This window comes from Adiantum capillus-veneris, chromosome 10, assembly GCF_014529385.1.
Source record: "Adiantum capillus-veneris isolate H3 chromosome 10, ASM1452938v2, whole genome shotgun sequence".
NCBI lineage: Eukaryota > Viridiplantae > Streptophyta > Polypodiopsida > Polypodiales > Pteridaceae > Adiantum > Adiantum capillus-veneris.
In genome coordinates this window covers 13,212,484-13,228,995 of record NC_140940.1, presented here as the reverse complement: position 1 = coordinate 13,228,995, position 16,512 = coordinate 13,212,484, and the positions used below count along the sequence as shown (strand labels likewise).

The 16,512-nt window shown below is 43.8% G+C and overlaps 1 protein-coding gene across 1 annotated transcript; it reads left to right on the top strand.

The window, feature by feature from the left end:
• The first annotated feature begins 664 nt into the window (after positions 1–664).
• Positions 665–1,782, top strand: LOC147448457 (uncharacterized). The gene is made up of 2 exons (XM_086522382.1): positions 665–918; positions 994–1,782. Exons 1-2 carry the CDS (start codon positions 877–879, stop codon positions 1,654–1,656), a joined length of 705 nt encoding a protein of 234 aa, XP_086378508.1. The 5' UTR covers positions 665–876; the 3' UTR covers positions 1,657–1,782.
• The last annotated feature ends 14,730 nt before the right edge of the window (positions 1,783–16,512 follow it).

Below are 16,512 nucleotides of genomic sequence, written 5' to 3'. Positions count from 1 at the left end.
CAACAAAATTAGCAGTCGATTTCCGGATTTGAACTCTGGCGGGCCGAGCCAGCAAATTCCGAAGCTAACCAACTCAACCAACTGTTTTTCGTGCTTTCAAAGCGCATCTTTTATCCTATACAAAAAATCTTTCAACCTCTTCCCAGGCCCTCGTCCACCACCTGCGCGCCCTGCCGCTAATGGAAACTGCTTCAACCGCCGGCGCTGTCCTCAACACCAAGCTAGGCGAGCATTCCTCCTGTAGAAGACCACTGTTTACGTTCAACCTTCGTTGGCGGCATGAAGCTGAGTGCTTTTGATAGCTGGGCATCATCTTAGATTCGCTACGATAACGATTTTTTTAAAATCGTAGGGACATACTAGCTCTAATTCTATATCTCTATCTCTAACTCCCACTCTGCCACTCTAAATCTCACTCTAACACTAATAACTCTAGCTCTTTGGCCCTCACTCTAGCAGACCGAATCTCTAAGTCTCACTCTCTATCTCAGTCTCTACTACAGCTCGCTCAACTAGCTGAAACTCCAACTCTAACTATATCCCTATGTCAATTTAAAACTGTGACCCTGACTCTATCTCTGTGTCATTCTCCAACTCTCTACTCTATCTCTAACTCTGACTCTATCTCTATATCAATAGTCAAAAGGGAGAGAGAGAGAGAGAGAGAGAGAGAGAGAGCACATGCTAATGCAGCGTATTGCATCCAAACGCGTCACAGGCGTCGAAAATAGCAGTGGGCTACTTGTTGGGGACGTTCTCTCGTGTTGGCGTATCGTTCACCTCAAAGCGGCCTTTTTAAGAACCTAAAGCGCAGGCACTGAAGTCTGCCCTTCGCCAACGACAGCATCAACGACAACGGCAGCGCCTGCACCCAGCATGTCCATGTCCAAGAGTACTACTCGCCCCACTTACGCTCAGGTAAACGCTCACTCTCTATCGTGTCTCTCTTTGCAATTGGACTGTGCTCATCCTCCTCCACCATTCGCACTGCAGATGTGCTTCGAGGCCCTCATGGATTTGCGGCGCCGCAAGGGCTCCAGCCCCCACGCCATTGCCAAGCACTTGCAAGCCCGATATGGCGCTTCATTGCCTCCCACCACTCCCTTCCGCCGCCGCCTCTTGCGTTGGCTCAAGCACCTGGCCCACCAAAATCTCTTACTCAAAATCAAGGCCTCGTACAAGCTCTCCCCTTCTGCCCGCCATCACTTCCGGCGATGCACAACAAAGTCGTTCAGGAAGTCTACATCGACATCAAGCGGCGCCGCACCGCCCGCCGCATCACAGCCTTTCACAATTAGCGACGTCGTCACATTCACCTCGAGTTGTGCTACTTTTGGCAGCGACGGCAATACGAGTCCGATACATGAATGTGCATCTGAGGCCGCAGCCGGTGTAAGCATGACTCCCATATCTCCCCATTCCTCCTCGTTGAACACCACATCGAGCACATCCTCGGCAGCCAGCGACGCTGGCTCTTCCTCCAGCTCCTTGTCACGCAAGCGCCGGCGGGCACTCCTCAAACAGCTTCTTGCTGTGCATATGTCAGGGGTAAATGTACATCTGAGGATCCCTATGGCAGCCCCCTCTCCACATCCTTGCAGGAGAAGGCTCCGCCGATACGGTGCCTCACTGCTACGCCCAATCAGCTACATATAGCGGCGAGCTCAATGTCATGTGCTGCTCTGATCCCAGTCCATTACAAAATCTCTCTCGTGTTCATGCCACATGAAACTTAGTAAAGTACTCATATGTTTATAAGCATTCCTTTTTAACTGTCAACAAGTCTGTCTATCTGTTCAATATTGTTGGGCTTTGCTGTATTTTTTTATTGCCTAAACTGCACCATCCCGGCTGCATTCAGAGCTCGCCTTGAAGGAAACCAACTCAAAAGTGGTGTAAAAGCCACCTCTTTCTTCAAATTTTGACCCAAAAGCCGGGCGAATTTTTCGAGTGCCCTTATTCTCTTCAGTCCTGTGTGTAAGGGAATGGACAATCATGGGAAAAAAATTCCGATTCTGAACGGAACGGTACAGATCAAGCCTTGCTCCATCATTCCAACCATTAGAAAGTAATGAGATTGAAATCCATGTGCAGGAGTATGTAGTTCGCCTCCAAGTGAAGTATGGCCGGCTGATAGTGGCAGTGTCTGGTTGTTCATGTCGCCGACTTGGCTTCATAAGAGTGAAAGCTACTATGATACATAAGTTGCAGGTTTGATTTGGGCAAAGACAGGTTTCCATATACAGATTATCAAGAAAGTAAGATATTGCACTACATCATCCACTCCAAATAGAGATGAAAGGCACCGCAATCGATTGCTTGTCTGATTGAAGATTGTTTTTCAGTCTATATTCCGGCTCCACATTGTGGAAAGAAAAATCATCCCCGGTGATCAGTGATCGGCCAAAAGAGTTACCGCTATATAATAAGGACAAATATCTCCAATTACAAAATGCAAATGCAAAGGATTGCAACTTATTTGTGAAGCATACCTACCTCCTCTCAGCAGGCTGAGTGTTTGGAGGAATATGTAGTATATAATAGACACCAACAAAATCTTTTGAACTGTCCTCAGAAAGTAGCACAACTTTCACATTCGTAGGGCATTTGCTTCAAACCCGTGAATCTCTCTTCCGCCGCTGCTAGTGAGATGGCTCTTCTCTGTAGGCTTTGCATGGTCTAGGGTTTGTAGTCTGAAGCTCGTGACTCCACTGTGGAATGTTGATTGGCACGGCAAACCTTGTTTCCGGGCCCACGAAACTTTGGCCACGAAAATTAAAATACTCGATGCTGCTCATGCTCACGCTCCTCCCTCGCCATCGCTAAAACCCCCCCTCCCCCCCCCCCCCCGCGGGGTAACTTCCTTCTTCCACCTCCTTTTCAATTCGATGTGAGGAAGATGCCGATGCAAAGGAAATCTATGCTGTGCAGTACTGTGAATGAAGAAGTTGCAAGGAAAAAAAAAAAGAATAAAATTAAAATTAAAATACTCGATGCTGCTCATGCTCACGCTCCTCCCTCGCCATCGCTAAACCCCCCCCGCCCCCCAGCAGCTCGCGTTGCCCCTTGCCCTTTGCCTTCGCTCCCCCTACCCTTCTCTCCCCCTCAGTCCCAGCCTACCCCGCACAACTTGCCCTCTGTCCCCCACCCGCACAGCCAGCCCTCTGTCCCCCACCTGCACAGCTAGCCCAAGTGTTGGCTATGTCCACGGAAAAGCAGCTACTCAATGGCTTTCACTTCAAACTAGAAGTAATCACAAAGAGATTCGCAACCCTTAATGGACCCCTCGCATTGCTTGAGTCTCTTTCACCACCTCACACACACACTTCACCTCGTACCTTCACAATGTGTTTTGTGTGTTGAAGAGACCTCCTTTTATAGGCCAAAAGGGCTACCCTCTCTCATGAGAGAAGACCGTGTGTAGCCGTCCTTGTGTAGAGACATTCAAGTAGAACTCTCCCATGTTTTAAGTTGCAACGGCTATGGAGGGCGAGCCCTTGGAGAAGCCATGGCAGCTTGAGCGTGTAGAGAAGTGAAAAACGAGAGAGAGAGAGAGAGAGAGAGAGAGAGAGAGAGAGAGAGAGAGAGAGAGCTGATCAATACACTTCAAAAATAATGCTATATTTGATTGGGGTGGTTTTTGGTTTACTCCCAAATCTTGGGTCTACATGAGAAGAGGTTTACAAATCACTGAAAATGGGTTGGGAACATACCCTGGTAGAGAATCAACTACTTGAAACAATGAGTAGAACCCCGCCCCCCGGTGACAACAACATGGGATGTGTACTTTCCTTGGACAACAATCTGAATGAAAACAACAAGAACTCGACCAAAAATTGATAACTTGCGAGGTCTTACCATGTTGTATGTGGTAGTGTCTAAAACTAGTAAATTTTATTGACTATGAAAAACATAAAAGAGACTGGACCTAAAGGAATTCGATGTCAATTGAAAGTACTTGTGATTCTGTATCACCATCGACCATGTGAATTTGATTTTTATTTTTCTTGAAACACTTTTTGGAAGGATGGTTTGTCTTATCACACTGAGTACATGGATTTTTTTTAAAGCAATCCTTTGTTTGATGATTGTTGCGCCCAGAAATGGCACAAGATCTGGTACTAGTGGATGGTTTGGCTAAAGGTGAGATAGAAGTGTAACCACTGACTGCGTATGGTAATAATGGAAGAACTAGTCTTTTTTACTCTTCCTGCAAGGAATTAATGATACCATTCAAAGAAGGCAATATATCTTTCTCCTTTAAGATTGTTACAATTTGATGAAATTCAATAGGTATGCTATCAAGTAGAACAACTATGAGATCTTGATCTAGTTGTAATGGAATTAGCCTATTTAATTTGAGAGTAGCCGAAATTAATGAGACTACTTTTTAGAAATGACTTTGTGAGCATAGCGGATGAACATAATTGAAGATAGAAACATAACCATAGCAATTAGTTAACTTGGCATGAACAATACTTTTGCAAGAGAGAGAATTTAGAGAACATGACAACAGTTGAGGACCGGATTTATGTGGAGCCGGTCCTCCCTCCAATAGGCATTTGTATTATGATTTCTCCCATTAAGAGAAACTTGTTACAATACAATCTTTGTGTTCCTTGTGACCTAGGTGATGCAATGAAAATGGAAAGCTTCATGCATCACAAACATAACATAAACTTGAAGAAAGCTTTAACTATCTCAAGCCTCAGTCCCAAGACCTCAAACACCTTCGAAGGTCGAGAGAGCTAGCAGGGAATGAGGGTAGGGAAGAGGAAGAAGAAACATTTCATACGAGAAAGAATTGGTTCCTCACTTATCATAACTCTTGTTGGTAGCATACATAATAGCATAGTAATGAAGAAGAAGGAGATGGCAAGATTAAGCATTGAAGCATGGCTCTTGGTTGGATTTGCACTCCATATCCAAGGGTGTTGGTGTAGGCTCTCAACCTCTACTTGCTTGGAGAAGGAGAGGGAGCTCTTGCACTTTGCATAGCACACAATGAGAGTGTTTGTGAGTGTGTGTGGGTGAGTATACCCCCTAAGCAACCCCCTAGCTTGCTTGGGTCGACCCCCCCCTTGTAGCTCATGCTTGAAGCTCATTGGACCTCTCCAGGCCTAGCCAATCATAAGCAGGAGGCATTACAAGCAGCAAGGGTAGCCTTGAGACAAGTGTCCCCCTTTCCCCTTTGAGAGAGAGGGCTAGATAAATGCTAAATTAATTAATTAAATCTCCTAAATTATTATTGGACCCCTTGGGTGGCCAACCAATAGGCTTCAGGCACACCATGAGGGCAACATGAGGAGGAACTTGATAAGTGTCCCTTTTACTTTCTTTGTACCATGCATGCCTTGTGTGAGTGTGTGGGTGTTCTCTCTCATCCCCCCTCATGTAGGGCCGCCCCCTCCTTGTAGGGATTGAATATTTGACTTTTTGCACCTCAAGCCCCTCATGCATAGGCCCAATTCCCACCACAAGCTTGGCTCTTAAGCACTTTAAGCTTGGGTTGTGTTCTCACCTCAAGTGCAACCCTAGCATCTCAAGAATGTCAAGAACCTCAAGCATCTCAATCATTAAGAACCTCAAGCATCTCAAGCACCTCAATCATCAAGCACCTCAAGCACCTTAGTCATCAAGCATGAAAAGCAGGACAAGCACCTCGAGTTGAGTCGGGTTCCCGCGCCTCAAGCTCAGCCCTAGCTTACCTAAGGTCAAAGGACTTTTACACACATTATTGGAGGTCTTGAATGAAGCTAACCCTAAGGTCTTATGCTCCATTTGTTAGCCTTGCTCTAATTTGGCAGATGTGCGCTCCTTGCCGCACTGTCGAAGCAATGGACTTGCCGATACACCGTGTGTGAGCCACAAATGGCTCCAAGCACACAACAAGACTAATCTAGCAAGCTCAAAAGAGGGAAATGGTGTGTCACTCACCGCTCTATGCTCCTGCCGTGGAGGATTCCTCGCCACGATGAAGAAGAAGCTGCAGTCGTGCCGCGCTCAACCGCTTCGCCGCCGTCGTGCCTTCGTAATGCTCGATCGCACACACACTCTCCCTCTCTCTCTCTCTCACACATACACACACACACGAGGAGGTGAAGAAGAAGAAGATGGAGATGGAGATGGAGCAAGAGCACTCTTCTATTGCACAAATGAGAGAATGAGTGAATTTTAGGTTTAGTTGGCTTTTATATGAGCTCACCCCATTCACACTTGGGCGCCCATGCTTAGCCAACTAATCCCTTGAATGTCCCAGTTAGAGTGCGCCTCTCATTGGCGATCACTCTTACCCTTTTCCTATTGGTCCGACAAGCCCGGTACCTGACTCTACCAAATACATAATACACGTCCGTCGTAGGTGATGGGGTGTCCGTGAGCCGTGAGGGTTAACATGCCCCCCTTCCTGATGTAGATTCCGTTCTCGGAAGCTATTGAGTTGAAGCTCGTTCGTCGAGGTGGAAGAGCATTTGAGACGAATGTCCTTAGCCTTCTTCAGTCACTGCAAAATCAAACAACATTGGCACAATAATTGCATTCTCATAAGTGATTAAAAAGCATATGCAGTTTTAGGTAGACAAATTGATTGGTAAAAGAATTTCAAACAATTTGTCAGCAATGAACATAAAATTGCAATGTAATTAAATGCATAAACAGATGTAAAGGTAAAAAGTTAAACAAGTATGGGGTCGCTAATTTGACGGTCGAAAGGCACTAGAAATCGAATATTAATACCATGGGTAAGCTTCTTAATTTTCTGTGGTCAATTAAGTTGTTTAATCGCGAGAGCCAAGTATTCATGTTCGAGGGCTGACTAGAGGCTATATCTAGAAGACCTTGTAGTTAAGCTTCCATAAACGGAATTTCTCATGAAATCATTGCCGGACTGATTACTTTTTCTTTGACCCCCCAAAGTCTTTTCACAGTGATTCAATTTTGATGTGTGTGCTTCTTTTGTATGCCTTGGGTTTTTTGCTTTTCAAGTAAAAGCGCCCATACTGGGAACCTCTAGGGCTCTAGTACCATAGGCAATACATGTGAGTGAAGTACCAAATCAAGCTGAGATTTCTCTTCCACCTTAAGATTTTATAGTGTGGCACTTTGATTTTTTGTTTGTTCATTTTCAGCATTTTAATTTTGTAACTTTGGGGGGTCATATAACACTGATACACCTCCCTAGGCTCATCACACCAGTAAACTCCCTTTATAATACTTAAGCTAAAGGTCAATAGGGTCAAGCCCACTAGAAAGCCCTAGTACATTTCACACAATGCTGCCTAAATCGGATTAAGAACCTAAGTAACCATTAATTATTAGGACGGCATTCCCCATGGTATTAAGAGAAGATTTCTAACACCTAACTTGGTCAAACTAGTTTGTCGGACTGCTTGATTTTTAAACCTAGACAAGTGATTATGACAAAAAATTACATTGAATTAAATGTTTGATACTAAGAAAATGCGGTGAATATTAGGCTACCAATCACAATTAAAGCTGACAATCATAGATGCAAAAAAGATAAGGGGCAATGCTAATGGACAAGAAACACCTGTTTGTGTCGATGGTCGCGCTTGATTTGAAGAGTGAGTTGAGATAAAGATTCCATGAAGGTCCAAATCCTACCAATAACAACACGCTCATGTACACACTAGGAAACAAAAGGAATACCTCCAGGAGGCACATTAGTGGAAAAAGGTACCAACACTTATTGAACACAACAAAAAACATAAGGAACCCTAACCTAATTATTTGCACTCCCCCTAGAGAGTCAAAGGAATAGGATATTGTAGAGGTTGGGGGGAAACCCTAAGGCTAAACCCCTATTTTCGTCGTCGAGATAAGCAAAATCATCATCCATGAGACCATATGTGCCATCCGTGTAGTCGTGTAAATTTTCTTCTTCATCATAGGTGCCCATGTTTACTAAGAAGGTCACTAGACGCCTATAGTCATCTTGGTCAAAAGGGTAGGCTTGTGCAATGGGAGAAACACTCTCTACTAAGTATGGATCAGACGTGGTCAAGAGACGTATCAGCCATTCTAACTCCTCAAAATTCCTCTCACATGCTAGCGATACCTATCAAATCCCATTCACATGCAAGCACTGGAAAGACCATGTGAAATATTTGTGAAAAGTAACGAGGTTACCTCTCACCCAAGGCAGGAGTGGATGACTCTAGCGTACTAGCCACATCTGTACACGCAAATAGATGATGGTTAGAGTGCAAATATTACAAGGGTCGTGTTCTTGTGCATAATTTGTTTTTATGATTTGTGTTATGGCTCTTGCTCTTTTACTTTTTTATCTTGTTTTTGTGAGTATAAGGCTTTATATATACATTCCCTAAGATCGGAGATTAAGAGGTCAGGGAGAAAGGTTGAGAGGGAAGCAAGTGAATGATGGATGTCCACAAACACTCCCCCCTTCCTTGGGTAGATCATACCATTTGAAATGATGTCGTGACCCTTTGAAACCAATTGTTCCAGTTGGTAATAGGTGAGGATTTTTGCCAGTAGTTTTCTATTACCCTAGGTGCCTCGTCAAGTTGCAAGGGTGGTAAGGTACTCTCCCAGGATCGAACTTGAAGTGGTTCATCAGGTGATTCTTGAACACTGGGAGGTGTGGATTCTTTTGTAGCTTCATGGAGGTCCATTACTATAGATGGAGGCTGTGTAGAAGCTTTTACCTCTATGGATGTATTACATGAGGAGCTAGAAGGTTCATGGAACTCCCCCCTTCCTGAGCTAGGTGGAATAAATTGGTTTTGCCTTGGAGCCCAAACTAGCTCTGGACTAGGTGTGTAGCATTCTGTGATCTTTCCCTTCCCACGGTCTGCCATTGGCTTTAGCGTTACATTGTTTGACTCATATGGGTTTGTTGTCGATAGGGAAGGACACATTTTACATTTAAGTACCCAAATTTGCTCATTTCCATCATAGTAGCCTTGGGCTTCTAATAGTTGTTTTGGAATCCATCGTGATTTGGTCTTGACTCTCCTAGGGTGCGCTCTTGGTTTTCCCGGGAAATTTTTTCTTGGAATGGATGGGAGGGTTGAGGTAGTTGGAAGTAAGGCCTTGGGGACCCATTGATATGTACTCTTAGGTCGTGCAGGTTGAGTACTTGCAATATTACTGCTTGCTGCAACTACAAGTGTTGAAGTGCTAGGTTCATGGGTAGCTGGCAAAGACGAGTTAACCACCTTGGCTTGTGAATGTTGGCTATCCTTCAAATTTGCTAGAGTTTGCAACATAGGTGACTTTGCTTGAATGATAGGGGTAAGAGTCGGTGGTCGCGTCGTGACACTACGAGTATCCCAATCCATAGTGCATTTGGTTGCCAACATCCACGTGCGTCCCAGGTTTACGTTGCCTTCCATAGCTCCTGCGGGCATGACTAGAAACCTCTGCACTATGCTTCCATTGTCATAGACAACAGGGGTCTGAAGGACTCCAAGAATAGCAGTTTTCTTTTTATTAATTCCCTTGACTTGCATCGTACTCGGGGATGGGGTCGGTTTCCCTAATTGACACCAAACTCCATAGGATAACAAATTGTGTTTAGCCCCCGTATCTAATAAGGCATTGTATAGTACTTTCCCATAGGGGCTATTTAGCTCAATTGCGTATCGTAGGGGTGGCTCAGATTCTAATGAGTCGTCATCTGTGTCCTCGAAAAATGCTTGCGTGATTCCCAGATTAGCCTCTCATTGGTGTCTAAGACGTTGTTGTCGTTCTCGAGCCTCAACTCTTGCTTGGATTTTTTAAATCTCTGCTTGTTCCTTGGCAGCCTTCTTTTGATGGATGGCTTGCAACTCTTCCTGACTTAGAGGATCATAATATCTTTTGAATTTACTCCCATTAAGGAATCCAATAATTTCAACTCCATCTAGAGTCTCCACACGAATGGTACCTTGCGGGGTAATTTCACACACTCGATATGGCCCCTTACCAGCGTATTTCAATTTCTTCTTTTCATTATGTACCCCGTACATAAGAACTTTATCACCAACCTTGATGTCTTTATCCTTTAAATGGATATCAAACCACTTATTTCTCCTATCCTTCTCCACTAGAGCATTTCGCATAGCTAATTGCCTCTCTTCATCTAGCCTTTCCAGGATATATAATCGCTCCACTAAGGGGTTACCATCCCAACCTTCTTGAGAAGCTACTCGAAGACTAGGAATGACAAAATTCCATGGCATAACTGCTTCTTGGCCATACACCATCTTAAACGGTGTGCAATTAATAGCAACTTTATACGCAGTACGATAAGCCCATAAAGCTGATGTAAGCTTTAGGTCCCAATCAGTGCGATGAGCCTCAACTGTCTTTGTCAAAATGGAGATGAGAGTTTTGTTGGTACTCTCAGCTTGGCCATTTGCTTGGGGATAATAGGGTGTAGACTTGTGGTGTGATATCATGAAGTTTGACGTGAGTTCTTTTATTACTTCATTTATAAAATGACTTCCATTGTCACTCACAAGTTCAAAGGGGCATACAAAATGTGTGATAATGTTCTCAAAGAGGAACTTATCTGTTGTTTTTGCATCCGCCTTCCGTGTTGCTTTTGCTTCAGCCCATTTGGTTACATAGTCGGTAGCCACAATGATATATCGTGATTGCGTGTTACGTGCAGCTGGACTAATCGGTCCTACAAAGTCTAAGCCCCACTTTTCAAATGGTTGGGTTACCTTGATGGGATGTAGAGGCATCCTATCACTTCTTTGTGGCTTCTTGAAGCGTTGGCATTCATCACATCCCTTTGCAAAAAGTGATGCATCCTTAAACAGAGTGGGCCACCAATAGCCTGACTGTAAGATCTTTCGGGCAGTCAACCTTCCTGAAAAGTGACCACCAGCTACACCCATGTGTGCCTCTTGTAGAATATATAAATACTCATCCTCGCGGGCACAGCGTCTAAGAACATCATCTTTTCCTCTCTTATAGAGAGTTCCAACTAGTAAGCAATAGGGTTCACATTCCTTGATTAATTTTCGAGCTATATCTTTTCACAGTTCTTTGGGTGGAAAACCATTAACTAAGAAGTTAACAATCTTTTCACTCCATTCAGGCATTGTCTCAAGAATGAACAAAGGAGTATCAGGCAATTCATCATCAACCCCCGTAGGAGCTTCGCCATTAAGGATACGAGATAAATGATCCGCCATGACATGTTTCCTCCTAGGCCTCACAACAACGGTGAAGTCATACTCAAGAAGAATTAACAACCATCGTGTAATTCGACTTGTGGAACACGGCTTGTTTACCAAATATAGCAATGCTTGATGATCAACATAAAACACAAACTTGGTAGCAAGAAGGTAATAGCGAAATTTCTTTACTGCGTAAATCATAGCTAGACCTTCGCGCTCTGTAGTAGTGTAGTTCATCTCAACATCATTTAATTGGCGACTTGCAAAGCTAATAGGGTAGTCCAATTTATGTTCTCCTGGTTGAGTTAGAACACACCCAATAGCAAAATTTGATGCATCAATATGCACATGAAAAGGTACATTCCAATCGGGTGTTCGCAGGATTGGAGCACTTGTTAGGGACTTCTTTAATAACTCATAAGATTGATGACATTCTTCCGTCCAGTGAAACTCGATAAGAAGCTTGTACAATGGACGCGCTATCTCGGCAAAGTTTAAAATAAATCTTCGATAATAACCAACATGGCCCATAAATCTTTGAACTCCTTTATAGTTCGTAGGTGGTGGCAAATGGGCAATGGCTTTAATCTTACTCTCATCTGTGGATATCCCGTTCTTGGACACTATATGCCCTAGAATTACTCCATGCTTAACCCAAAATTGGCATTTGAAAGGGTTCAATGAGATGCGATAAAATCTGCACCTTTCAAATATTTTTCGTAGATATAACAAATGCTTCTCCCAAGAAGAATAAACACAAAGGTCGTCTAGGAAAGCTTCACAAAACTCCCTTAGAAATTCTTTAAACGCAGTGTTTATTAATCGTTGGAATGTAGCAGGGACATTTGTTAAGCCAAAAGCCATAACACGAAATGCAAACACTCCAAACTCTGTGATAAAAGCAGTTTTAGCTTGGTCCTCTAATGCAATTGTGATTTGATTGTAACCAGAGTACCCATCTAAAAAGCTATAAGCTTCCTTGCCCGCACCTCTTTCAAGCACATGTTCTGAATATGGCAAGGGATAGTGATCTCTCCTAGTGGCTACATTAACTTTCTTGAGGTCCACGCACACTCTTAGTTTCCCATTCTTTTTTGGCACAATGACTATTGGAGAAACCCATTCTGAGTGCTCAATAGGGTATATGAATCCACATTGGATAAGTTTTTCAATCTCCTCTTGTACAATTTTGGCGTACTTAGGATTCATTGGATAGGGTCGTTGCTGGACGGGTTTAGCAGTGTTGATCATGGGAATTGTATGTTGCACCACAGAAGGTGGAACGCCCTTCATGTCATGATATGTCCAACCAAAAATATCCTTGTATTCCTTGAGGAGCTCTTAAGTACAGCCTCTTCAGTTTCGGTAAGGTCTTGAGCAATAAAGACTGTTTTAGACTCCTCACCTGCTTCTGCTAATTCTATCTCTTTAACTACCGCTGGACCATCATAGACTCCACTGCTTTCATTGGTAGGTATTCGTTGGGCCTTGGCATACACAACCTTTCGCTCCCCCGTGGTATAAGATTTAAAATGTTCAGGAGCCGTATGTAAGTCAGTAGGCTCTTGACCTGACGGAGACCTTTCTTTTAGTTCTGCCTCCTTTTGTTGTTGTGCTAACTCTCGGTTTTGACGTCTTCTTATAGTTCGACTCAATTTCGGCTCTGTAACCTCCAATTGAGCGAGGTCAATGGGTCGCGGGCTGCACCACATGACACTCTGGAGATGTTCACCCCAATTGTCTACTAGCTTTCGATGAGCATCACATGCCCCTAGATAGCTAAGCCATTCTGCAGTAGATCTTTCCTTGTTTATCCTAGCTCTCACATTTGCTCGATATCGTCGTCTCTTATATGACCTTTGTTTCTTGTTAAGGTTTTGATTTTGGTAAATGTTTGAACTCGACTCGCTTGATAGGTCTTCGCTTGTATCTTCTTCACTCTCATATAAATTACCATAGATGGTCGTACTAGACCTTGAGTGTTCAGTTTCTATACTTGGCTCACTCGATGTTTCCTCAGGTTCTGAATCCATTTCTCCCTGAGATTCCGTTTCTGATGTGTATTGGCCTGAAGCCTTTGAGGAATCATCGGTTTCACTCTCAGGTAGGTGTGCCTCTTTCTTATCATCGGATGTTACATGCGTTACACCTAACATGTTTACCGGTGCAATGTGTGGTATCTCTTCCCCATCTGGTGTTACCTAGGTTGTTCCTCTAGCTCCCCATGTATCTATAGCTGCCGCTAGGTGTACCCAATCGACATTGTCTGACTCAGCCATTCCGGGTAGGATATCCATATATATAAGGAGAGTTCTCCCCAATATCCGTGTCTTCGTTACACGTGTAACAATACTGTAATGGAGCTGAGTGAATTGTTGTGTCTGATCGATTATCAATGATGAATTTATTTCCTAGAGGATGCGTTCGACCACTTAAAAGATCAACTCGAATGACAGAGTCTTGGAACTGTAAGTAGACGTGGTTTTTGGACCAGTCATGCACCATTTTTGCTTCCCTCATGAATGGACGCCCTAAGATCATCTCAAATGACATAGGATGCTTGGAAAAATCCATAACAATGAAAGTCTGCCTTACCTTGTGTCCCAAGACCTTGATCCTGAGATCCGTAAGCATTCCAATAGGCGTAACAATAGATCCATTAGCCATTTTTACCACTACGCTTGTGGCTTCAAGGTGAGGTCGCCCCATAGACTCCCAACAACTCTTTGTCACCATGTTGACTCTTGCACCACCGTCAAGGACCCCCTGTACAGTTAATCCTTTAGTAGTGATTGGTAGAGTAGCATTAGATTCATCACCTTCAAAGTATTGCCCCAATTTGTTAACGGGTACTTCAATTACAGATTCATGTCCCGCTAGGTCAGATGGTGGTGCTAAATGTTCCTCGTCATTCATTATCGAGTCAGGTTTGTTCATATGTGCAAACTATGGTAATCCGGCCTATAATTCTCCATTGAGGAAGGCTCGAAGAGCTGAGACTAGCTCGGGGTCTTTATATAGTTTGGACATGATGGTGGTTCTAACATCTGAAGACATGAAATCCATCAATATGGCAACATTTAATGGCATCTTGTGGGACTTAGGACCCTGACAAGAGAATGGTGAAGATGGAATCTCCACTTCCTCAAGGGGGTCGGGCATTCCCTCACTAAACATTCTCTCTAGTAGGAAAGGTGTGTGTCCACTTTCAGATGTCCTACCCTCACTCTCTTCCAGACTGATACTGGGTATAGCTAACGGACTGTAGTTCTTGTGAGGTTGAACTTGTGTGGGAAACACTGTGTCCGACATCTGGATATGTTTGGGTTCAGGTTCTAATGTTCGTTGAGTTTCTTCCACCAAACCCCTCAGTTGTTGGACTCGTTCAATTTCCACTGTTGGGTTTGGATAGGTTCCAATCTTTCTCTTGCAATCCTAATTTTTTGTCTCTCGTGGTTTATCTTGGGGGTTCGCAACTGGGTAGTTTAACTTTGAATACTCTTTTGGTGTTCGTCGTAATTCCCTCTCGTGATCCTCCTCACTTGCTTTTTCCTTTGTAGTAATAGTTTTGGTCTCCGTGGTCTCTATCGAATCTGAGTCATCCTCAAGGTCATTCATATACACGGGATCCTCTCCTGTCCCTATGTTAGTCTTTGAACTAGGTTTTGAGCTAGAAGCATTAAGGGATTTCTTTCTTCGTGTTTTCTTCTTTCTCGCTCGGCCAATGGATGCAGCATATCTCTCTTCGAGGATGTAATTTTGCTTTTGGAGCATCGACCATGTGAGTGCATTCACTGGTGCTATGTTTATAGTTGGTGGTGTCCCATCAACAATCTCTATTATGTTCAATGGTGTGATTTTCGGTGCGTTTGGATTGTTAGGAAACTGTGCGATCAAATGATCTATGCCACAACGATTACAAGTGAGTATTGGCATTGCCAATGCACTCCCTTGACTTGTTTGCATTAGTGCGGCATTCTTTTGTATTCTAATGGGGCACTCAACTACTCGATGTGGTCCACCACATTCGTAGCACTGAAGAGGTGGTCTCCTGGAAAAACTATTAATGTTTGGGCCTCTTGCTGCTAGCGCAGTAGCTTGATATACCAGTTTGATTTGTCCCCAATGGTCTTCCATATAGTACATGGGACACTCCTCAAGCATGTCGAGTCCATAGGTGATACTAGAGTCTATGTCCTCTTCGCAATCTACATAAGTATTAGATGACTCGCAACCTATTTGGTTTATAGGTGTAACTCTTGGATGAGGGGGTTGCGGTCCTAGCACTGGAGATGGCAACGGTGTGGTTTGGACCACATTTTGGGTTCTAGGGACCATGTGCTGTAATGGCAACTGTTGCTCCATGGGTGGGGTAGGCATCAATGCAGGAACTCGAGGTGAGTCTGCCCAAGCTATAGGCGGTCTATTTTCCATGATGCGTTTAAGCATTAGGCAATCCTTCGCTTGATGGCCATACCTACCACACGCGTTACAAGTCCCGTTAAACTTTACTCTGAAAGTAGGGCATTCACTCATAGTATGTGGGCCCAAGAAAATTGAGCACCATTGTTGCTCCCTTCTTGGATACATATGAGTGTTTTGTGGAGCACGATTACCCCTAAGGCTTTCTTGGATGGCCTTTGTGAGATCTGCCAAAGTCATCTCAGATATCGTTTGCTCTTTCACGATTGGCTTTATCTTCATTCGCTCATGCCCTGATGCTTGCGAGCTACTAGACTTCGGCTCGGCAGACACTCTTTCTCCTGCAATCATTAAATTATCCTCCAATTGGATTGCATTCATAGTGACTGCTTCCCAAGTAGTGATACCTCTAATGACTAGGCCATTATAAATACTTTCATGTCGTAGTCCCCTAATGAATCTATCGAGCAATTGGTTGTTGTTGAATCGCTCGTTTGGATTGCATCAAGAATTCAAATTCTTTAGGCGACTAATAAAGTCTCTCACGGATTCACCTTCTTCTCGTTGGGCATTCTGGAGCTGAGAGGCTACACCCCAAAGTACTCCCTCTCGTATGTATCTTTTAAGAACAGTCTCCTAAGAGTAGAGTAGATCGTTTTTTCTTCTACTCTTAAGGTTCTATACCAATCTCCAGCCTTTCCGCTTAGGGTCAAACTCAAAGCCTTACACTTATGTAGCTCATTGTGCTCTTCCAAGGAATCGCACACATGTTCAAAGACTTCCATAGCTTTCTAGCATCTCCGTCTCCATTGAATTTTTGTGTGAGCTTTACTTGAACTGCCTTGATCCTAGGCTCTCTATTAGGTGCACTACGCATGTTTTCCGCAATAGAGCGACCGATAGTTTGAGCAAATGCTGCCAAATCTCCTATTTG